At 41.2% G+C, this 25,471-nt stretch overlaps 1 protein-coding gene across 1 annotated transcript in view; it reads left to right on the top strand.

Moving 5' to 3' along the window:
* Nucleotides 1–18,102, top strand: part of CYGB (cytoglobin) — a 66,312-nt gene extending 48,210 nt beyond the window's left edge. The window contains exons 2-3 of the mRNA XM_089682659.1: nt 7,076–7,307; nt 16,930–18,102. Of these exons, the coding sequence (XP_089538785.1) occupies nt 7,076–7,307; nt 16,930–17,094 (397 nt within the window). The 3' untranslated portion in view covers nt 17,095–18,102. The remainder of the gene's footprint in view (nt 1–7,075; nt 7,308–16,929) is intronic.
* Nucleotides 18,103–25,471: the final 7,369 nt, after the last annotated feature.

Consider the following 25,471-nt stretch of genomic DNA (forward strand, 5'->3'; position numbering starts at 1 on the left):
TCAGTTAGATCACTGTGCTACCCCCCTTCCCCAGACATTGCCTTTCTCTGATTTTTTCCAATAAGCGGATTAAGCCATCTTTTCCTATGCATCATCCAACATCAGAATCTGGTTCCCTGACTGACGTGCTGAGACGCAGTCATATAAAGACTTGTATAATCAAAGAATAAATGGTGAGTGCAAGACAAAAAAGAAAAAGTAAAGCAGTTAGCACAACGTGGCAAACCCTCTGTCTCCACCAAAACAAAATACTATAATATCAATGTGAAGCTAATAAAAATGTGTGTTATAATCAATGATGACCAGTGTGATTGTTAAAAAGAAAGGAAACATCATAAAAAAGAAATAGGGAATTGTGAACACTCCAATGAAGAAATAAAATGGACGGTATAACAAATAAACAAATTAAAATATATAAGTCCTCTGAATATCATAATAGTCCCAAAAATAGTGAAGTGATCAAAGCCCAGAGCGGAATGACACTAAGGGGTCACCGGCAGGAGGAACAAGCAGGAACACTCCTTAGTGTCATTCCGCTCTGGGCTTTCATGCTACTTACTTCTGGTGAGTGCATTATGGTGGAGGTGCAGTGCGGAAATCACAGAAGTCACTACATTTTGTTGATTGGATCACATCACTATTTTTGGGACTATTATGATATTTAGAGGACTTATATATTTTAATTTATTTGTTATACCGTCCATTTTGTTTCTTCATTGCAGTATTCACAATTCCCTATTTCTTTTTTTTGATGTTTCCTTTCTTTTTTACAATCACACTGGTCATCATTGATTATAAAGACTTGCACAGTACTCGTCTGTGTTTGCACTTTTTTGACACAGACCCTTACTTCAACCTCTTATTTTGTGACTTGCTACAAAGTTACACTGTTGCAGTCTGCATGATCAGCGGGGTAGAGGAGGCTTCAGCAGACTAATGACTGCTTGTTACTTAGAAAGAATACAGCACGGAAAATGATACTGTTTCTGTATATTGTGACATGTCAGGAATGTATTCATTCAGATTTGTAAAGTTACTGAAAGGTCCACTTGTACACATTTAGCTGCTCAATGTTATGGGTAAGTGGACAAAGTTCATGAGACGTGTTTGTCCTTGTAGTCTCATATAGTTATCGTGTGTGTAGAAGTGCAAGCTTGTTCATTAACTGCTGCAAGATTAATATTATAATTGTATAGAAAAAATAGTAAAGGTTCACCAGACGAACTTTGTAATCAATCTAAGAAAAGAATTAAAATGTTTTGTCATAAACCATTTTATTCATGAACTTGCATGAGATCAGTGGTCAACTACGAAAGAAAATAAGCCATAGAAGCAGGGGTGGACTGACACCTCATGGGGCCCCCGGGCAATAGGGGATCATGGGGCCCCTGTGTCCTTGCCCAAACTCAAAAAAGCCTATGAAAAAGGTACCAGGGGCATCTCATGGGGCCCCCTACTGACCCAGGGCCCTCGGGCATTGCCCGAGTTTAGATAGTGGTTTGTGCATGCATAAGTTAACCCTATCACATGAAAAAAATACAAGAATAAAAATGCATACTCAAATGTGTATAAACATTTATACTCCTATGTATATAAATTTGCATACTCATATGTGTAAAGGCATACATACTCAGATGTACTGTATATAAACATGCATACTCATATGTGTATAAACCTGCATACTCATATGTATATTGACATGAATGCTCATATGTGTATAAACATGCATATTCATATTTAACAAGCATACGTATGAGGCTCAGTTGCTATGAAGCTGTAAGAAATTCCTGGTTTTGTTGAAAAAAATCAGTACCTGTGCCCAGGTTATGGACATTGAACTATTTACATATATTTAGCAAGCAGATGAATCCATCCCTAATCTATCTAGCTGTTTATGATATGAAGTAATCTATTCTCAAACATCCTCAGAGATCACAGCAAATACTGTAAGGTCAGGTTTCAGTCAACTTCGAACAGCTTGGAAACACCTGTCTTCATCCATATGTTTCAAACATTTAAAAGTCACAGCACCCTTTAAAAGTATGAGACATTTCAAGGCACCCCAGTCTAAAATGTAAAAAATGTCAATGGGAAACGCCTTTGTGCTGGTTAGTGTACAAGTGCCCCCCTTGTGCTTATTAGTGGACAAGTGCCTCCTTTCTGTTGGTCATTTGACAAGTGTTCCCTTTCTGATGCTCAGTGGACAAGTGTCCCCTTTCTGCTGGTCTGTGGAAAGTGCCCCTTTGCCTCTTGTCAGTGGACAAGTGCCCCCCTTTCTGTTGGTTAGGAGACAAGTGCTCCCTTCCTGTTGGTCAGTGGGCAAGTGTCCCCTCTCTGCTGGTCTGTTGACAAGCGCCCCTTTCTGTTGATCAGTGGACAAGTGCTCCCTTTCATTAGGTCAGTGAACAAATGTCCCCTTTCTGTTGGTCAGTGGACAACTGCTCGTTTGCCTCTGGTCAGTGGAGAAGTGCCCTCCTTCTGTTGGTCAGTGCAAAAGTGCAACATTTCTTAGATTGTAACCCTCTTGTATTGAACTGTATTGTTGCTGTATTGTCTCCCATTATATATTGTAAAGAGCTGAGCAAACTGTTGGCACTATATAAATCCTGTATTATTATAATAATAATAATAATAACATTTGGAGGCACCCCAGTCTAAACTGTATAACGTCAATGGGAAACCTGAGTCCCCCTTGTGCTGGTTAGTGTACAAGTGCCCCAATTTGTGATTGTTAGTGGACAAGTGCCCCTTTGCTTCTCGTCAGTGGACAAGTGTCCCCTTTCTGTTGGTCAATGAACAACTGCCCATTTGCCTCTGGTCAGTGGACAAGTGCCCTCCTTCCTTCTGTTGGTCAGTGGACAAGTGCCTCTTATGAGACATTTCAAGGCACCCCAGTCTAAAATGAACAAAATGTCAATGGGAAACCTGAATCCCCTTTGTGCTGGTTAATGTACAAAGAAAAAAGAAAAAACTGATCACCTGCCCAGGTCTATAACTGGCTTTTTAAACAGTGAACATGGAGGGCATCACTTTGTGAAAAAGTAAAAAGTAGAACTATCCAGTTCAACTTACCAGCCTACCCCAGTCTAATAACGGCTATTGTCGGCAAGGAACATGGATATGTATAACCTATCAACAGAGGGGGATAAGAAAAGCCAGTTCAATCTGCCAGCCAGTTAGCCAACTATCAAAAACCAAATTAACCTATCTAGAAACATGCGTTTAAAAACGGGTTTAGTTAGCACACATTTGCAAATACATACGTAAGCCACAGAGCCACATCACGGCACCCTGAATATCTGTGGTCCTAACTCTACAAGTCTAAAGAGTCCTCACAGTGGAGGCATATGTGTACAAGTGTTGCCTCTCTGCTGATCAGTGGACATGTGCTCTCTTTCTGTTGGACAGTGGACAACTGCCCATTTGCCTCTGGTCAGTGGACAAGTGTCCTTCTGTTGGTCAGTGGACAAGTTTCCCTTTTCTGTTGGTTATTGGACAAGTTCCTCTTTTTGTTGGTAAGTGGACAAGTTCCTCCTTTGCTGTTGGTCAGTCCTATATCCCTCCTTTCACTGGTGCCGAGTGGAAACAATGTAACTTACATAATAACCCTCACCATCCACTGTTTTCCCTTGTAGCACTAATGTAGGTGTTAGCTGGGGCTGGGTCTATCTGGTCTTAAATAGACAGAAGTAGACAAACAGGCAGAGGGTGCTAACAGATAAGCATTTAAGCAATGGAAAGGTGGATTTTGTAATTAAGGCCTTTAAAGCAATGGTCCTAAAGTCAGGATGTGAATTTAGGGCTGCATTATGGTACCAAGAGTTGGCATTTAATTGATACTAGTGGCAGGGCTGGCTGTCAGTTTTGCAGAACAAGTGCACTTTAAACTCAAAGTAGGAAAATATACCAGCTTTAGCAATAAAAAAAAATCTGGTTGACATTCTAAAAAGGTTATTTAAAGTAGTGCAAATAAGCAGTGATCTTATGTTACAGTTCTGCAGTGGAGGAGGTACTGTTGGTATCTAGAAGCTATTCTGCTTTTTACAGAATTAAAGCAAACCTGTTATTTTGTCTGTGCTAGGACAAAGCAATGCACAATTATCCAGCAGCATAAACAGTACTTACCTTTCCATCACTTCTCTTTGTGTACTTTCTGGTATGTAGGAGCAGGATTCTCATGTGACACATGACCACATTGATACATAGTGACTGGAACAGCTCTGTCACGTGGTCCAAGGGGACAGTTCTCAACCCGGTGTAAAATGTGATTGGAGTGACTCATAACTTGTACAGCGCTTCCTTTCCTTACTACCAGTAGCAGAATAGAGCTGAGTAATTCATCCTGCTATCAAGTACACTTAAATAAACCCAAGAAGCTATGAAATCCAATTGAATTAGACCCTCTTAGTGCAGTGGCATTGATCAATCCCCTGCTACACAGCCCTAGATCCTGTACTGGAGTCCAACCTGTGGGACAAAGCGATTGTAAGGCCCCATGTACACGGGACACTTCGGAAATTGACTGTTGGACAATGTAGGTTAAAAAACGTCTGTTTAGCCACATTTCCATAACGCAGTTATGCTCGTTTATGTGCGTTTGCATTTAGAAGCCTTTTTTGTTTAAAGATAAGCACAGGAGATCCTCCCAAATGCCCGAATGCACTGAAAAATGGCAAATTATTAACTATTTCAGACTGTTTCAGAGAAATACAGAGAGTAGAAGCAGAGACAGCAGTATGTGTTGTGATTACCTTAGGTGTGAGTTGCTCATTAACATTTCTTTTGTTTCCAAGGGTGGGAAAGGTGTCTGGTGGAGTGAGTCATTAAGGTCACCTGGCAGGGGGTCTTCATGAGGAATTAGAGGTGTGAATGGTCATTAACATAGCTTTTGTTTCCAAGGGTGGGAGAGGTCTAAGGTGTGAATTGGTCATTACAATGTGTGACAAGCTTGGTAGGAACATCCTGTGTTCAGTGTTTTGTCCATCTGAGTACCTTGAAAACTCTACATGCATTTTACATGATGAAAAAAGGCTCTGGACAGCATCGGGAACTGGAAGAGTTAAAAAAAACTTTCAAACGCAAGCTCTTATAAACGCGATTTGCCACATTTAGCCATGTTTAGCCCCATTTTGCGTTTGAAACACTGATTAAATCAACTGCTGATCGCCAAGTTTTCTGCGTAAAAAAAAAAACTGTAAACTCAAATGCCTGTAAACGACGATGTGTAGATGGACACATAGGAAAACATTAGGGTGAGTTCAAGGGCTGCTGAAACAAATTCTGAACAGCTCCTAAATGTGAGTTTATCAGCTGCAGTGTACATGAGCCCTAATAGTAAACCACTGTACAATATGGTCACAAAGCAATGCCAGATTTCACCTGTTGGCGGTAGTGCAACTGCATGCTATTACTGCAGCTCTGCTGGCAAGGTCCCCTTCCATATTACCATATTGAGGTGTCCTGAAAAAAAACATTTCCAGTTTTAGAAAACATTGCTTTTGAGTTTAGCATGCAATATTATTTATAGACATTGGTTAAGATACTTGACTGTGATTATTTTTACCTTTTGTATTTCCAAGTTGCTTCAATTTAAATCTCTAAAGTTGTTCACCATACATAATTAGAATTGTGGCCAACTCCTGCTTAAAGGTTAAGTTCACCTTTTTTGAAAAAAATAATAAATGTACAAATTTTTGCTGACTGCATAGCATTGCACCCATGATTAGTAGATTCTGGGTGCAATGTCAGGCTGCTGCAGACACGTCCTCCAGCTTTGTGCCTGTACTTCTGCATGTGCTTTCTATTACAAAGTTGGAGGAAGTGTAAATGAACTTTCATGGTGCACATCAGCAGGAGGTTAGCAGGACAGGAGCTGGAGCATGTTACATGTTACACCCATAAATATGGGTGTAATATGTAACATGCTCCAAAATGTGAATCTCTCCTTTAATTGGCATAAATTCAAGCTATTGGTGGCCCTGTCCACACCACCTGGCTTGACAGAATTCAGTTGAAAAGTCAAAGGTGCCAGGTAGAAAATTGTTGGGTCGAACAATGACTGAATCCAGGCAGATGCAGTCACTGTTTGGGTATTTGAGCAGCCATGAGTGCTGTGGCTGCTTGAATACAACAGCTGGTAGTGCAGAATCTACTGATTGGGCTGAACAATTGAAACCTAGCCATGCATGGCTAGCCTGAAGGTGCAAGGAACAGGATCCTCATCTAATCAGCTCAATTATTTATTTTGCCACACCGCTTGCTAAAATTGGGTCATTTAAGAGTCAGAAAGTAGACAGCAAATTTCAGTAACCCTTATCTACAAATCACCAGACATCTTTCATTGTTTTGACTACGCTAAACTTTCAATATCATCTTCACTGTGTTGTATTATTAAAATTGACATTAAAATATTTAATTTCCCTTAACTAAAGCCTAATGATGCCATTAATACATTTTGCTGAGGTCCAACAGAGGCTTATGGAAATTAAGGTACACAAAAAGCTGACGCCATACTTGTTGATACCCATGCAACATTTTTGAGGATCTGGGGCCCATGGCTCTACTACAATGATCACCTGCGCCTAGACCACTCCCTTCTCTCATTGTAACGTTCCACCTTTAGCTAGGAGGACACAACCGCCAGGTGAGTCTCATGGGATCCCTCATGCCCACTCCTCCCCTCTTCCTTTCCAGAACTACCCCTGGTCTCCTCTTCTTATAACCTGCCCCCCCCCCCCTTCTCTCCCCCAATGAATCACCAGAACTCCCCCCACCATCCTCAAGGTGGCATTTACTAGCTTTACATACAAGGAATACATATGGGACTCAACACCCTCTACCTCTACTTAAGCCAATTCAGTGTGCTTCCGTAAATCCTCCAAACAAGCAGTCTTACTTATACTTGCACATTTTTATTGTTCTTTGATATGGTTAATGGCACACTCTTCCCTTCCGATGTAATTATTTTTTACATTTGCCTTTTGTATGTCAGTTTGCTGTACTTTTGGTCAGAAAACCTAATAAATTCTTTGTGACTAAAATATTTATTTTCCCTCTTCCTCTTCTTTCTCAAAAGGTTCTTTGTCAAGTTTCCAACCGCCAAGCAGTACTTCAGCCAGTTTAAGGACATGGAAGACCCTGTGGAGATGGAACAAAGCGTTCAATTGCGCAAACATGGCCGAAGGGTAATGACGGCAATCAACAGCGTGGTGGAAAACCTTGGGGACCCTGAAAAAGTGGCAACTGTCCTGGGAATAGTGGGGAAAAGCCATGCGGTGAAACACAAAGTTGACCCCGTATTCTTTAAGGTGTGTAGACTCAAATTCATAATGGATGGCTAAAATGCATATTCCCCTTGTGTTACATATGCATGGGAGTTCCTGAAGCTCCCATGTATAGGCAGAATTTACAATCAAAGGCAGAACTGGGAACTGCTATGTGTGATAAGTTGATAAGAGCAGACTCTCAGTAGTGTTTCAGAGAACAAAAAAAATGCTTAGTCCATGTCTACTGTTCTTTGAAAATATCAGTCATATCTGCCTGGGAATTTGCTTCTTGCTTTATGATTTATAGTTATTTATAGATTTCTTCATAGTTTTAGTTACAGGATTGGTGTATTATTTTATCTAGGTCCCCTAGAGGAAGCTTCATTAGCTATAAAATTAGCTGTCAGTGTCCCAGACCTATGCAGAACTGCCATGAGTAACCACTTGTAAAAAAATCTTTTATAAAACGTACAAGATTTAAAGTATACAGTGGGGCAAAAAATTATTTAGTCAGCCACCAATTGTCCAAGTTCTCCCACTTAAAAAGATGAGAGAGGCCTGTAATTGGCATCATAGGTAGACCTCAACTATGAGAGACAAAATGAGAAAAAAAATCCAGACAATCACATTGGCTGATTTGGAAAGAATTTATTTGCAAATTATGGTGGAAAATAAGTATTTGGTCACCTACAAACAAGCAAGATTTCTGGCTCTCACAGACCTGTACCTTCTTCTTTAAGAGGCTCCTCTGTCCTGCACTCATTACCTGTATCAATGGCACCTGTTTGAACTTGTTATCAGTATAAAAGACACCTGTCCACAACCTCAAACAGTCACACTCCAAACTCCACTATGGTGAAGACCAAAGAGCTGTCGAAGGACACCAGAAACAAAATTGTAGACCTGCACCAGGCTGGGAAGACTGAATATGCAATAGGCAAGCAGCTTGGTGTGAACAAATCAACTGTGGGAGCAATAATTAGAAAATGGAAGACATACAAGACCACTGATAATCTCCCTCGATCTGGGGCTCCACGCAAGATCTCACCCCGTGGGGTCAAAATGATCACAAGAACGGTGAGCAAAAATCACAGGACCACACGGGGGACCTAGTGAATGACCTGCAGAGAGCTGGGATCAATGTAACAAAGGCTACCATCAGTAACACACTACGCCGCCAGGGACTCAGATCCTGCAGTGCCAGACGTGTCCCCCTGCTTAAGCCAATACATGTCCGGGCCCGTCTGAAGTTTGCTAGAGAGCGTTTGGATGATCCAGAAGAGGATTGGGAGAATGTCATATGGTCAGATGAAACCAAAATAGAACTGTTTAGTAGAAACACAACTTGTCGTGTTTGGAGGAGTGAGAATGCTGAGTTGCATCCAAAGAACACCATACCTACTGTGAAACATGGGGGTGGCAACATCATGCTTTGGGGCTGTTTCTCCGCAAAGGGACCAGGACAACTGATCCATGTACAGGACAGAATGAATGGGGCCATGTATCGTGAGATTTTGAGTGCAAACCTCCTTCCATCAGCAAGGGCATTGCAGATGAAACGTGGCTGGGTCTTCCAACATGACAATGATCCTAAACATACCGCACGGGCAACGAAGGAGTGGCTTCGTAAGAAGCATTTCAAGGTCCTGGAGTGGCCTAGCCAGTCTCCAGATCTCAAACCCATAGAAAACCTTTGGAGGGAGTTGAAAGTCCGTGTTGCCCAGCGACAGCCCAAAACATCACTGCTCTAGAGGAGATCGGCATGGAGGAATGGGCCAACATACCAGCAACAGTGTGTGCCAACCTTGTGAAGACTTACAGGAAACGTTTGACCTCTGTCATTGCCAACAAAGGATATATAACAAAGTATTGAGATGAACTTTTGATATTGACCAAATACTTATTTTCCACCATAATTTGCAGATACATTCTTTCCAAATCAGCCAATGTGATTGTCTGGATTTTTTTTCTCATTTTGTCTCTCATAGTTGAGGTCTACCTATGATGCCAATTACAGGCCTCTCTCATCTTTTTAAGTGGGAGAACTTGCACAATTGGTGGCTGACTAAATACTTTTTTGCCCCACTGTATGTGAACCCTTATCTTGTAAAACAACCCATTTAATTTAAAAAAAGAAATGCAAGGCAAAACATTTGTGCATATATATATATATATACACACATATAGTTGTGTTCAAAATAATAGCAGTCAGACTTTACTAACCTGATCAATCACTGTTTTTGGTAGAAATTATATTTCTACATGGCAAATAATTTACTAGCAGGTGTAGTAGAGTAATAGAAAACCAACAGACCCAACAGCCATGACATGCATGCTGCTGATTCTGTGTAATTGAATCACTAATTGAAAGGGGCATGTTCAAAATAATAGCAGTGTGGAGTTCTTTCATTCTTCCTTATTTAAGGAAGGAAGGCAGCAAATGTACATGCTGGTTACAGTGCATTTGTCTCTGAAATTCTGAGGAAAATGGGTCGTTCCAGACATTGTTCAGAAGAACAGCGTACCTTGATTAAAAAGTTGATTGGAGAGGAGAAAACATATAAAGAAGTGCAGAAATAGATAGGCTGCTCAGCTAAAATGATCGCAAATGCTTTAAAATGGCAACCAAAATCTGAAAGACGTGGAAGAAAGCGAAAAACTACCATTCAAATGGATAGAAGAATAGCCAAAATGGCAAGGACTCAGCCAACAATCAGTTCCAGGAAGATCAAAGAAGGTGTAAAGTTACCTGTGAGTACTGTTACAATTAGAAGACGCCTATGTGAAGCCAAGCTATCTGCAAGAAGCCCCCGCAAAGTCCCACTGTTGAAAAAAAGACATGTGCTGAAGAGGTTACAATTTACCAAAGAGCACATTGACTGGCCTAAAGAGAAACGGCGCAGCATTTTGTGGACTGATGAAAGTAAGATTGTTCTTTTTTGGGTCTAGTGGCCGGAGACAGTTTGTCAGACGACCCCCAAACACTGAATTCAAGCCACAGTACACTGTGAAGACAGTGAAGTATGGTTGTGCAAGCATCATGATATGGGGATGTTTCTCATACTACGGTGTTGGGCCTATTTATCGCATACCAGGGATCATGGATCAGTTTGAATACATCAGAATACTTGAAGAGGTCATGCTGCCTTATGCTGAAGAGGAAACGCCCTTGAAATGGGTGTTCCAACAAGACAACCACCCCAAACACACCAGTAAACGTGCAACATCTTGGTTCCAGACCAACAAGATTGACGTTATGGAGTGGCCAGCCCAATCCCCAGATCTTAATCCAAAAGAAAACTTGTGGGGTGACATCAAAAATGCAGTTTCTGAGGCAAAACCAACAAATAGAGAAGAACTGTGGAATGTAGTCCAATCATCCTGGGCTGGAATACCTGTTCACAGGTGCCAGAAGTTGGTTGTCTCCATGCAACACAGATGTACAGCAGTTCTCAGAAACAGAGCTTATACAACTAAATATTCATTAAGTGATTCAAAGGAAAGCAAAATCTTCAAACATTTTCAGTTTATATAGGGAATGTTTGAGTTTGTAAAGAAGAATACAAACACTGCTATTTTTTTGAACAGTCTAATATTCACTTTTCTTCAATTTTTGTTAGAGGAACAACACAAATTTGATATATTTTTCTTCATGTTTTGATTTGGAATAGAATGTGTAGTGTTCCCAATGCATTTGTGTGTATGGAAATAAAAGCTATTAGAAGGATTTTGAGCTTTATTCACTTTTTTCAACACACTGCTATTATTTTGAACACAACTGTATATACTATATTGCCAAAAGTATTGGGCCAGCCCTCCAAATTATTGGATTCAGTTGTTCCAATCACCTCCATGGCCACAGGTGTATAAAATCAAGCACCTAGGCATGCAGACTGCTTCTACAAACATTTGTGAAAGAATGTGTCGCTCCAAGGAGCTCAGTGAATCCAAGCGTGGTACCGTAATAGTTTGCTACCTGTGCAGTAAGTCCATCCATGACATTTCCTTGCTACTAAATATTCCACGGTCAACTATTAGTGATATAACAAAGTGGAAGCAACTGGGAACAATAGCTACTTGGCCACGAAGTGGTAGGCCACATAAAATGACAGAGCCGGGTCAGCACATGCTGAAGCGCACAGGGCACAGAAGTTGCCAGCTGTCTGCAGAATCAATGGCTAAAGACCTCCAAACTTTGTGTGGCCTTCAGATTAGCACAACAGTGCGTAGAGAGCTTCATAGAATGGGTTTCCATGGTCAAGCAGCTGCATCCAAGCCTTACATCACCAAGTGCAATGCAAAGCGTCGGATGCAGTGGTGTAAAGCACGCTGCCACTGGACTCTAGAGCAGTGGAGACATGTTCTCTGGAGTGACCAATTACACTTCTCTGTCTGAAAATCTAATGGACGTGTCTGGGTTTGGCGGTTGCCAGGAGAACGTTACTTGCCTGACTGCATTGTGCCAAGTGTAAAGTTTGGTGGAGGGGGGATTATGGTGTGGGGTTGTTTTTCAGGGGTTGGGCTTCGTCCCTTAGTTCCAGTGAAGGGAACTCTTAAGGCATCAGCATACCAAGACATTTTGAACAATTCCATGCTCCCAACTTTGTGGCAACAGTTTGGGGATGGCCCCATTCTGTTCCTACATGACTGCTCACCAGTGCACAAAGCAAGGTCCATAAAGACATGGAAGAGCGAGTTTGGGGTGGAGGAACTTGACTGGCCTGCACAGAGTCCTGACCTCAACCCGACAGAACACCTTTGTGATGAATTAGTGCAGAGACTGCGAGCCAGGCCTTCTCGCCTGACATCATTGCCTGATGCTCTTAAGGCGTCAGCATACCAAGACATTTTGGACAATTTCATGCTCCCGACTTTGTGGGAACAGTTTGGGGATGGCACCATCCTGTTGCAACAGGTCCTGACCTCAACCCGATAGAACACCTTTGGGATGAATTAGAGTGGAGACTGTGAGTCAGGCCTTCTAGTCCATCAGTGCCTGACCTCACAAATGCACTTCTGGAAGAATGGTCAAACCTTCCCATAGACACTCCTAAACCTTGTGGACAGCCTTCCCAGAAGAGTTGAAGCTGTTATAGCTGCAAAGGGCGGGCCAACTCAATATTGAGCCCTACGGACTAAGACTGGGATTCCATTAAAGTTCAAGTGTGTGTAAAGGCAGGCATCCCAATACTTTTGGCATTATAGTGTGTGTGTATATATATATATTTTATAAATACTTTTTTTGTATTCTTTTTTTATAAGCAATGGCAAGACCTCTGTTCTCAGCTGCATAAGGGGCTTGGAGAGGAGGGGGTGGAGACTGCAGGGAGGAGTGTCAGCACAACACTAAACCTTTCAGTAAGGATCCGTGCAGGGTCAAGCACAAGTCTGATCATTGAAGGTCAGGCAGGCTGTGTTTCCAGCACAGTCAGGTAAATGACTGCTGGGGTGGATGTGCTTCTATGCCTGGCGTTGTCAGTTTTAAGTAGGAAATAAGGGGAACTGGCAGGATTACTAATTATTTCACATTAAGGAAGCAATGTAAAGAGAACAGGATACGTTTTAACACAAACATATGGCACAATAGACACATATCAGAAATGTCGGGGTAACATATATTTTAACTTGTATAAATGAGATTATATAAGTATATACAGTGTTCATAATATGTATATACAGTGCATTCATAACGCTTTCAGACCCCTTCACTTTTATCATTTTGTTGTGTTGCAGCCTGATACTACAGTTGTTTAAATTCATTTTTCTTCCTCATTAATCTACACTCATAATGGCAAAATGAAAACAGAATTTTAGAAATGTTTGAAGCGCAGGTGCCTCCAATTTTTCTTGCTCTTGTTTGCTGAGATGTTTTCTGCACCTTGATTGGAGTCCTCCTGTGGTAAATTAAATTGACTGGATGTGATTTGGAAAAGCACACACCTCTCTATAAAAGGTCTCACAGTTGACAATGCATACTGTATCAAAGGAAAAGTCATAGGGTCAAAGGAACTCACTGCAGAGCTCAGAGACAGGATTATTGCTAGGCACAAATCTGGAGGAGGCTACAAAAAAATTTCTGCTGCACTGAAGGTTCCCAAGAGCACAGTGGTTTCCATAATTCTCAAATGGAAGAAGTTTGCCACAACCAGGACTCTTAAAAGTGCTGGTCACTTTGCAAACTGAGCAATCGGGGGGAGAAGGTCCTTGGTAAGACAGGTGAACAAGAACCTGAAGGTCACTCTGAGTTCCAGAAATCCTGTGTTGAGATGGGTGGCTAGATGGAAACCTCTCCTCGGTGCAAAACACATGAAAGCCCACTTGGAGTGTGCAGAAAAGAACCTGAAGGACTCTCAGACTGTGAAGAACAAGATTCTCTGGTCTGATGAAATCAAGATTGAACTGTTTGGCCTCAATTCTAAATGTTATGTCTGGAGGAAACCAGGCACTGCTCATCACCTGCCCAATACCATCCCAGCAGTGAAGCATGGTGGTGGCACCATCATTCTGGCGGGTGGTGTTTTTCATCAGCAGGAGACTGGTCAGGGGAAAGGTAGATATCCTCGATGAAAACCTGCTCCACAGTGCTTTGGACCTCAGACTGGGTTGAAGGTTCACCTTCCAACATGACAACGATCCTAAGCACAAAGCCAAGACAACACAGGAATGGCATAAGGACAACTCAGTGAATGTTCTTGAGTGGCCCTGCCACAGCCCTGAGATGAACCCTATTGAACATCTCTGGGGAGACCTGAAAATAGCTATCCACCAATGGTCCCCCTCCAACCTGACTTGAGCTTGAGAGGATTTGCAAAGAAGAATGGCAGAAAATCCCCCCAGTCTAGGTGTGCAGAGCTTGTCGCATCACACTCAAAAAGGCTGTAATTGCTGCCAAAGGTGCTCCAACAAAGTACTGAGCAAAGGGTCTGAATACATAAATACATGTGATATTTCAGTTTTTTTCTTTTTAATGAATTCACAGACATTTCTAAAATTCTGTTTTCACTTTATCATTATGAGGTACTGAGTGTAGATTAATGAGAAAAAAATGAATGGAGTCTGAATACTTTATATACAGTAGAATCGTTCCCCATCCAGTGCTTGTTAAATGACCAAAGGTCTGATCACAAGATCTCTGCTGAAAGGGGGATCAGATAATCTGAATTCTGATTGTTTCTTGTAGAAAAATTCACATGATGTAGTGCCTAGGCCTTCAGACAAGTGCCAGACACCAACAGGAATCTGAAACAGTATTCTCTCAAATAAGGATTGTTGTAGCAAAGCTTTAAGTTAAAATTTAAGTATATGTCTAACTTAAAGCTGTATTAAATGTAAAAACAAAAATTTCTGGGGGATGGAAAAGCAGTTTTACTTACCGATCCTCCATTTCCCCAGCAGATGGCACTCCCCCATACTCAGGCGGTTGACTGTCCCTCGTTGTCTTCATGTTCAGTGTAAGGGCTATGGTCCTTGCATCAGTCTTCATAGTGCCAGAGGACCTTAGACCGCCAGAGTATAGGAGAAAACTTGTCTGTGGGGACTGGTCCAGCAGCACAGAGAAGCCCGAAGAAGCAGATGATCGGGTAAGTACAAGTGCTTTAGTGCATCCCCTAAACATAAACAAGCAGTTAGCCCTTGCAGTACAGGTGCAGCCAAATGCATGGGAGGATTTTTAGGTTTCCAGGAGTTCAGCTTTAATTCAATTGCAAGACAAACATAGTACATCACTGCAAAGCAACTTTTTCTTGGAATGATCTTAAAATGCTCCTGTGCCTGACAATGGACATTATACTATTTACATATTGACGCCTTATAGGGCTGCCTTGACCAAGAACTGTAGATGACAGCTCGGATAGTGTGCAGGGAGCACGTTCTCAGCACACAACCCAGTGTTGCCGTGGACGCATATGTTAGAGCCCACATTTGTTAGAGCCCACCTTTTCTGCCATTGCATATGCTGTATGCATTACACAGTTGGCAAGAGGTTAACATAAAGTAAAAGAGTTTTAAAACAAGTCACCTTTGACCTCTCATGCTGCTTTTAATGTGAAGTAACTCATTCTCAAATACCTTCAAAGATCAGAACACAGACACTAGATTTGGGTTATGGTATGTTTCAGATTAAAAACCCCCGCAGGTTGTTTGCACTAGTGGGCTGGCAGTCTGCCATGATCTGCTTTCATTAAAAAACAGTGCCTCTGTTGTGAGTTTTGAAAATTAATTTCTTCATAATGGTCATAGATACAGAGGTGAATGATGGCTTATTTCATGGCCCATTCACAGTATTGCATTGCAATTGCAATGCCAGCAATGGTATATGCACCTTTCTTGGTGCCGTTCAATGGGTTAAGTAACCCATTCAAATAAGGTGGCTTCCTTCACACAACACACATTAATGTGCGGCATAGTTCAAGGGCTCTTGAAGTGTTTTTATTGCTTGTTCAGATTATGTAAATGCTTTACTGTGCAAGACCTGAGTACAGCTTCACGTTAAACAGGCCTGCTTTAATGTCAAATATTCAGTAGATTTAATACTGAAAACAAAGGGACATCTGGATACAATAAAGCTGAAGATAGACAGCAGTTATACCAGAAATTATATATTCAATATATTTGAAGCTATAGCAAAGTATTTGCTGTTGTATAGCATTTACAATACTTTGGTTAGTGGTGGGTCAAAATAATGACTAATATCAATACACCATCAATAATGCTGCTGATGCCCACATTTTGGACTGAACTATCTGGGCATCATGTACCACGTTTCTACTCTGCCATACCTTCATGCTGTAATTGTGGAGTTTACCTCTTTTGGCTTTGCAACCACCTCTTTCTGCATTCCCATGGGCCTCAGTGCATATTCCTTTCCTTTCTGTACATTCCCTCAGTTGCTCATGTCTACTCCTTCCAGAGGGTAAGTTTATGGTGAAAGAAAAATGGTTACGACGGGCCATAGATGCGTATATTTCTAATCTATGGTTCTGTGCTCTATTTATTGTATGGCAGTTATCCCTAGAGTCTGTATATTCTTACAGATGTCAGTGATGATGTAAAAAACTATTAAAAATTTTGCAAAATAAGATGGTAAACTAGACATATCTTCTCCAGTAGGGGCCTTCTAGCCCCTGCTAGGTGCCATCTGGATATGGACTTGGAAAAATCTGGCGGACATCTCCTGCTTATGCACTCTCAGGTCACAAAGTGACCAACTGAGTTGATTAGCTATTGTTCTCCCAGGAGCTAAAAGTCAGCACTCCAGTGCCTCCTTCCTCCCTCCTCAATAGGCAAGTATGCCAATGTGCATAAATGAGAACACGTATATTTATAGAATGACCTTTGATGTGAAAGAGCAATAGCATAAAGAGATCTGTAGATAGCTTAATATTGAAGTTTGTCTTTGTAGATACACATTGAAGCTGATTTACTAAAACTGGAGAGTGCAAAATCTGGTGTAGCTCTGCACAGAAACCAATCAGATTCTACCTTCAGCTTGTTCAATTAAGCTTCGACAAGAAAACCCGGAATCTGATTGGTTTCTATGCAGAACTGCACCAGATTTTGCACTCTTCGGTTTCAGTAAATCAACCCCATCCACTGCATGATTGTATAATGCTGATCATTTAGATTGCTGTCTGTTATTAATAGCTTTGATTTTATTTTACACTAGATCCTAACTGGGGTGATACTGGAAGTCACTGCAGAAGCATTTGCCAAAGAATTTACCCCAGAAGTACAGCTAGCTTGGAGCAAATTACGGAGCCTCATATGCAGTCATGTACAAGCAACATACAAGGAGGTGGGCTGGACACAGTACCCCAGTAACTCAGTGTGAGCTCATCCATCTTCCAGCGAGGGCCCAGCCAAGAACTTCAGCTCCTGGCTGTCTCAGGCCTCCTGAACCTGGGGCAGCGAGGGAGTACGGGTGTTGGGAATACAGGGGTGGGTAATTGGGTGGGCATGCGGTTATAACTACAGGGTCACTACAACCAGGGTGGGATGGGCTTTTTAATATGGCAGTAAAGTATGGTGCATTTGAACTTGCCTCAAACTTCTAAAATGCAGGTGTTGTAAGAGCATGAGGAACAGGAAGGGAACAGAGACATATCAGACAGAGGAGCTAACGTTTTACTGTGTGGCTGCTCTGCACATCCACGTAGTATTATACCAGTGGAAAAATCTAGCATTGTAAGCCAGGCTATTTTGAGATTGTCCTTGCCCTGTTCTTCTCTGTCCCATATTTTCCACGTGTTCCAAGTACTATCAGGCATGAGAAACAGATGGTTCTTGAACACTTCCTAGTACAAAACAGACCCCTACAAGTGAAGGGGTTAACAGGTCTTCATGGCTCAGATACAACCCCACCCTAAACCCAACAGTTTTGCTTGGCATGCACTTGTATATGGTGATCCGTCTTCATTTCCCATAATCATTAGCTTTGCTGGTTCTCATTTGATGAAATGCTGTCATGAGACCGGCATGCAAAGGGTTCAGTCAGTTTTGCCCACCATTTAATTTTATGCCTGATTATCAGAAACTTCTATGGGACCAAATATAAGATGATATTAATGATTTTAGAGTATATGATATAAAGAAAGTATCTACTTAATATTACAGTATATCAGCTGGGAATCTTTACCCTGGCCAGGAAGTCGGCAGGCTCATGAGCCATGAAACCTAAAAGACACAGAGGCAGAATATTTTGGATGGTTTTTTTGAGCTGTGTTGTGGAATAGAGATATATACATTCCTGGCCTGTGAAATTTTGTGTCAAAATGTGTCTGTCCATACAATATACTGTTTTACTGTGATATAGAAATAAAATCATACTATTGGATCTGTACTGGAATCTGTTTTTCTCTCATTGTGTCATGCCGTCATTGCTGACTGTCGCTGTGTGTTCCCAACGGTGTTTGAATAACCTTAGCACATATTTAAAGGGAAATGAAAACATTTTTTTTCACTTTACAATTTAAAAAAAGAAAATCTAGCAATGACTGTGTTATTGGAGGCTTAATATGTAACTAACTGTCCAATAAAGCTTTACAGTTTATCTGACCTCCTGCAGATTTGCAGTCTGTCAAGTCAGAGGCTGGGCTCAGCAGATTGTAATTTTGACTGTTCAGAGGGGGAAATTATGCCTCATCATTTGATCTTTCAGACTTGTAGCCACCCTAGATCATTACTCAATTTTGCCAGATTAGGTGACTGTCATTTTATGTCTGTGAGAACCCTAAGTCACAGGGGTCACTATGTCTTAATTCTGCTGGTAGAGTGGTGGAGGAGGGTTGTATTTACCAATCTTGGAGCCCAACCCCTTGCTATAAAGAGTCTTCCTCACCCATTGATCTATTTTCACTGACCAGAAAAACACCATTAGGCTCCATGCACAATAGCTTAAAAAAATGCTCCCAACAGCAGCTTTTAGCATTTTTAGAAAGCAAAAAATGTTATCCTATGTGTTCATGCACACTTTGCAGTCCAGAGTTGTTTTTTGAACTCCGTGTTTAGGAGCAGCGAAAATAAAAAAACTCTATAAACACTCCTACAGGCTCCTAAATGCTTCTCACCGCTGCTAAGAACTGCTAAGTAGCAGGTTGTTAAGGAACAGGCAGCTGCCATGTCCTTAACAACCATCAGCGGAATTCCCAGCTGACAGCTGAATGTAAACAAGAGAATGGTGGCATTAAAAAATTAAAAAAAAACCTGCGTGGGGGTCCCACCCAATCCATTTCAGACCCTTCAGGTCTGGTATGGTTTTCAGGAGAACCCCACGCCATAAATAAAATAAAAAAAAACATTTAAAAAAAGAAACATTATGAGTTCCCCCCCAAAATCCATACTAGACCCTTATCCGAGCATGTAGCCTGGCAGCCCAGGAAGGGGGGGGGGGGGTTGAGCGAGCACTCCCCAAACCATTCCAGGCCACATGCCCTCAAACTGAAGGGGGTGCTTTGGGGCAGGGGGGCGCCCCGAAAGGACCTTGTCCACATGTTGATGGGGACAAGGGCCTCTTCCCCACAACCCTGGATGATGGTTGTGGCAGACTTATCGGAATCTGGAAGCCCCCTTTAACAAGGGGGCCCCCAGATTCCGCCCCCCCTAGTGAATGAGTATGGGGTGCATAGTACCCCTACTCATTCACAGAGCAGTGTAAATAAAGACAGTTTTTCACAAGACTTTTATTAAAATGGTCTCCCGGTGTAGATCCATATTCAATCACTACGCCACTCATCCGCATTCTTTTGTTTGCATTCAGCTGTCAGTGGGGAATCCCATTGACAGCTGAATCAGTTGTTAAGGATGTGACGGCTGCCCGCTCCTTAACAACCCATTATTCACTGCTAAAGCACTGGCACAATGCCGGCACAAAATTGCTAATATTGAGAGTTTTTCATCCAGTGTATTTCTGACTTTTTTTTAAGCTCCTAGTGTGCATGGAGCCTAAAGCAAAATAAGAGTACATCCTTGTGATTATTATTGCTTGCATAGTCAGTTAAAACAATGGTATACATTCCTTTTAACATCATGTTTGCAAGGGAATTTTGCTATTCATCAGTATCCAAGACTTCCATAATTCCAGCACCCCTTTCCCATAGCAGCCTTGCCTACAGTTCCCTAAAGTCCTAATGTAGAGAGATCTGTGTCTTCTCCTCCCATTGTTGTGCCACAAGCTCTGTGTGTGAACACTCCCGTGTACTGAAAAGGTGTAACCAAAAAGTGACGCAGTAATGCACAAAAGACTAAAATAGATAGATAGATAATAGATTTTCCCTTTTCTTGTCCCAAATGCCTCCTGTAAAGAACCACAAATAAGATCAATTATCTAAAGATATCACCTCCAGAATGTATAACATTTTAAACATTAATTTCACTGCTGATCTTTTTTGGAGATATCTCTGTGAATGGGATTTAAACCTACAGTGGGGATCGAAAGTTTGGGCACCCCAGCTAAAAATTTGTATTACTGTGCATAAAGAAGCCAAGGAAAGATGGAAAAATCTCCAAAAGGCATCAAATTACAGATTAGACATTCTTATAATATGTCAACAAAAGTTAGATTTTATTTCCATCGTTTACACTTTCAAAATAACAGAAAACAAAAAAATGGCGTCTGCAAAAGTTTGGGCACCCTGCAGAATTTATAGCATGCACTGCCCCCTTTGCCAAGCTGAGACCTGCCAGTGTCATGGATTGTTCTCAATCATCATCTGGGAAGACCAGGTGATGTCAATCTCAAAGGTTTTAAATGCCCAGACTCATCGGACCTTGCCCCAACAATCAGCACCATGGGTTCTTCTAAGCAGTTGTCTAGAAAACTGAAACTGAAAATAGTTGACGCTCACAAAGCTGGAGAAGACTATAAGAAGATAGCAAAGCGTTTTCAGATGTCAATATCCTCTGTTCAGAATGTAATTAAGAAATGGCAGTCATCGGGAACAGTGGAAGTTAAAGCAAGATCTGGAAGACCAAGAAAAATATCAGACAGAACAACTCGCAGGATTGTGAGAAAAACAATTCAAAACCCAAGTTTGACTGCACGATCCCTCCAGAAAGATCTGGCAGACACTGGAGTTGTGGTACACTATTCCACTATAAAGAGATACTTGTACAAATATGAAGAAAAGAAGAAGAAAACCTCTTCTACGTCCTCACCACAAAAATCATCGTTTGAACTTTGCAAATGAACATATAGACAAGCCTGATGCATTTTCTAAACAAGTTCTGTGGACCGATGAGGTTAAAATTGAACTTTTTGGCCGGAATGAGCAAAGGTACGTTTGGAGAAGAAGGGGCACAGAATTTAATGAAAAGAACCTCTGTCCAACTGTTAAGCATGGGGTTGGATCAATCATGCTTTGGGGTTGTGTTGCAGCCAGTGGCACAGGGAACATCTCACGAGTAGAAGGAAAAATGGATTCAATAAACTTTCAGCAAATTTTGGATGGTAACTTGATGCCATCTGTGAAAAAGCTGAAGTTAAAGAGAGGATGGCTTCTACAAATGGATAATGATCCTAAACACACCTCGAAATCCACAGGGGATTACATCAAGAGGCGTAAACTGAAGGTTTTGCCATGGCCTTCACAATCTCCTGACCTCAACATCATTGAAAATCTATGGATAGACCTTAAAAGAGCAGTGCGTGACAGACAGCCCAGAAATCTCAAAGAACTGGAAGACTTTTGTAAGGAAGAATGGGCAAAGATACCTCAAACAAGAATTGAAAGACTCTTGGCTGGCTACAAAAAGCGTTTACAAGCTGTGGTACTTGCCAAAGGGGGCAGTACAAGATATTAACTCTGCAGTGTGCCCAAACTTTTGCAGACGCCATTTTTTTGTTTTCGGTTATTTTGAAAGTGTAAATGATGGAAATAAAATCTAACTTTTGTTGACATATTATAAGAATGTCTAATCTGTAATTTGATGCTTTTTGGAGATTTTTCCATCTTTCCTTGGCTTCTTTATGCACATTAATACACATTTTTAGCTGGGGTGCCCAAACTTTCGATCCCCACTGTACATACAACTGAGGAGGCCTGGTGTCCACAAATAGTAATGTTCTCCAAAGCTTTTATTATGAACTTCTGAATATAATTTACTTGCTAAGTGGTACATTTAGGTGATACAACCAGGTTGTCCCTCTTCTCCATTTAGCTTTGCCATGAGGAAAACTCTTACTTAAATCTTCATATGTGGTAGAATCGTCTTCCACTAGAAAGAAGTTCTCTTCCACAGTAAGATCCAGGTGGTGGCATTGCAGGTGTTATGTATGAGGGTTTTTTTCATTTATTCTTCTCATTATATAGCCAGTTGTAGTTACTTACAGTAGTCAGCCACTAAACAAGATTAACTAAATGTACCTAACTAGTACAAATTATACTGAATTAACTGTGTTGTTCTGGCCAGAAAAAGAAGTAAGAGCCCAATCTTTGTTTCCAATGGCATAGTTCTCAAAACAAAATTTACATCTTATTATGTAGGAAAAATGCCATTGATTATTTACAAAAATTTCAAGTAGGAATTATGTTTCCCTTATACATTTGTAATATGTAACCTAGATGTAATTGAAGTTTGAAAATGACAGTACCAGTAGATTATAATGAGCAGCAGCACAGGACTGTCTACTATAGACTATTACATTTCATAGTCTTTGGAGGCTATATCAGCGAGAGTGTATTGACATGACCACTAGGTAAGTTTCCAGCACTTGTTATAATTGCACAGAGTATTTCAAATAGAGAGAAAACTTCTCCTTTGCAAAGAGCCACAGAAAACTCTTGTGCTTGTTTTGAATGACTAATAATCAATTTTCTATGAACCCCAGGATGTGGAATAATAATAAATTCTCTTACGTCCAGTAAAGGATTTTTGGCTTACATGTCAAAAAAAATTTCTGCGCCTCCCAGCTCGTCTTACCTTCTGATTGCCCCTAGGAAGATGCTGTGGTACTCCTCAGTTAGGATTTTTCTCCTTCCAGATGTGCACTCAGTTTGAGTTGGCTGTTATAAAGAAGAAGGTTTCTTATGTTTGGAACACTCTCTAAGTATCACTGGGAGCGGGGAGCCTACCACAGAGCTGACCATCTGGAGAAACAGAGGTCTGGTAGAGAATTTATTTTCTTTCTCTAAAAACATGTACTTGTTCTCATTGCGTCAATTTTATGTTCAAATTTTCTACATGAAACTGACCTATGTAGCACAGACATGGTCTTTTGATTATCTGCATACAAAACATAAGAGCTACTCTTTCTCTGTCTACAGTTCAACACGTTTGTATGCCTCCTGCCTGCTCTGCTGATACAAGATTTTATACCGCTCATCATTGAGGTGACGTTTCAGTTGGAAGGGTCTTAAAACAGCATGTGCTGTAATGGGGCTGTTGAGGAAAATTAAACAGAAAATTTGATTGTGAAGATAGCACAGACAGGGGCGTATCTACTGCGAGGCAAACAAGGTGTTTTCCTTGGGTGGCATTTTACGGGGGGGCAGTGCCACTCCCAGGCAGAAGGGCAACCCGGTTGTGAGCGGCAGGGGTGCCATCGGGGGGACGGGACACAAGTAGGGGCCAAGGGGACCAGCTGCAGAGGAGGGATGGAGTGGTGGGAGTATCCCCAGTGTGCGCAGGAAGCTGTCGAGGTCCGAGGCCCACTGTCAGGCAGGCTCTAGTCAGGATCTAAATCACCACAGATGAAAAGATATTGATGAAAATACCATAATAAATAAAACAAAGTCTCTGCAAAAACTCTTCAAATCCAGTGATAGTGGTGGCAAATGAAACCAGAACCAGAAAGAGAGAATCCTTCACCCTTCACCCAATCATTTGCCCTCTTACCGGAAAGTTTGACCACCCAAAGGACTGGTCAAACAAAGCAGATATCAAGCCCAACAGATGAGTCCAGGACTCCCAGAAGGATCTCCCCAGATATCACAAAGAGTTAGAGGCTTTTTACTGAACATTGTGGTCTAAGATGGCAAATGTCTTTCTACATAGTTAACACCACATAGGGAAAGAAATATAATCACTCATAGTGTAGTATTTATATAAAAGATATGATTTATTCAAGTATTACACTTACAACAAGCAAAGTGAAAATTAGCAGATATGAGTATTGTTTCCAACCAACAAGATGGCCGTGGTCCGTAGGGATGTGCGATGACGTCATGCATAGTAGCTCCACCCTATGCATTTTGTCACTCAAAGGACATCATCAGGGGAGTGGTCAACACGCGATGTCACGTCTATTAAGTAGGGACAGGAATAAACCACGCCCCACTTCAACTGCACTCCACACACCGGAACAAACCTTAATGGCCAGGAAATCTAACCCTTAACCCTGGGTATGACTGGTCAACAGACCAATATATGCGCTCCAAATGCCTGAAGCAAGACCACTAGCTAAAAAGGCACAGGAAAAAGGAGGTAAAAAAGGTATGGAAACATTTAAATCGACACACTAAATATACAAATAATAATGACTAACCAAAAGAACCAAAAAGAAAGTGTATTTATAAAAATGGAGATCAACAATGATTAAATAATAAATGAATTACGCCTACGGACGGTGCCATCTTGTGGTGGAAGCAATGTAATACAGTTGCAATAATGAAAAAATATGTAAAAAATAAAAAAATACATCTAAAAAGAATATAAAACACTAAAACATAAATTCGAAAAAAAATAATAACTATACAATCAGGAAAATGAACCATTATTAATTAAAGCATTCATGTCCCATTCAATATTAAGTCCATGCGGGACGTATGTTTTTAATAAATAAATTCAAAAAGTTTCTAATTTAGAGATTTCACATCTCACATGATTCCCTCTTCAACTAGGGTAAATTTATCAATGGCTAGAAATAAAGTTTCCTCCGGACTTTTATTATGGTGCAGTGCATAATATTTGGAAACACTGTGATTGGGAAATCCCTTACGTATATTCTTGATATGCTCATTAAATCTAGTATGTAACATAAGTGTAATACGGCCCATGTATTGTAGGCTGCATGGGCACTGAATCAAATATACCACATTCCTTGAGGAACATGTAATGAACTTTCTAACATCATAGACCTTAAAAGTGCAATTTGAATGAAAAGGACTAGGATTAGAGGGACATTTAGAGGCAACCCCCCCCCCCCTTCCACACACACACAAAAGTTGTGTTCAGGAGAAGAGCTTTTAAACATAAAAAAGCACCTGATGTCCCTAAACGTGGGTAAATTCATCTAAACATGCCTATGCACTATGAACGTTTAGCACTTGAGTGATTTTTCATTTCAGTGGCCAGATTAAATTAATATTCTAACCAATGAAATAAACAGCGCGTTTTTGAAGCTGATTTTCTCCTGATAGAAGAAAGGCGTTTAGAAAAGCCTCAGTGTGCATGAAGCCTAAAGATCAGAAAGGTTGCAGTTGAAAATGACTAGGAACTACTTTGAAATGTCCAGTCTAGAAAAGCTTCTGATCGACGCAAAGGAGAAATCTTCAGGATTACCATTACTAGTTACAGCTCTCCCTAGCTTTCTTTGTGCAGCAAGTAGCAGTGCAGCCTGGGCCGGGACAAGGGGTGGGCAGGAGGGGCAGCTGCCCTGGGTGCAGAGAAGCAATAGGGCAAATTATAGATGCAGGGTGGTACACCCATTCTATGGCATGCATTAACAGTGGGGGGAGGGGGGCGCAATTCTGGATCCTTGCCCTGGGTGCTGG

This window comes from Staurois parvus, unplaced genomic scaffold (assembly GCF_062004578.1).
Source record: "Staurois parvus isolate SC_StPar_1 unplaced genomic scaffold, SC_StPar_1.0 ptg000293l, whole genome shotgun sequence".
Taxonomy (NCBI): domain Eukaryota; kingdom Metazoa; phylum Chordata; class Amphibia; order Anura; family Ranidae; genus Staurois; species Staurois parvus.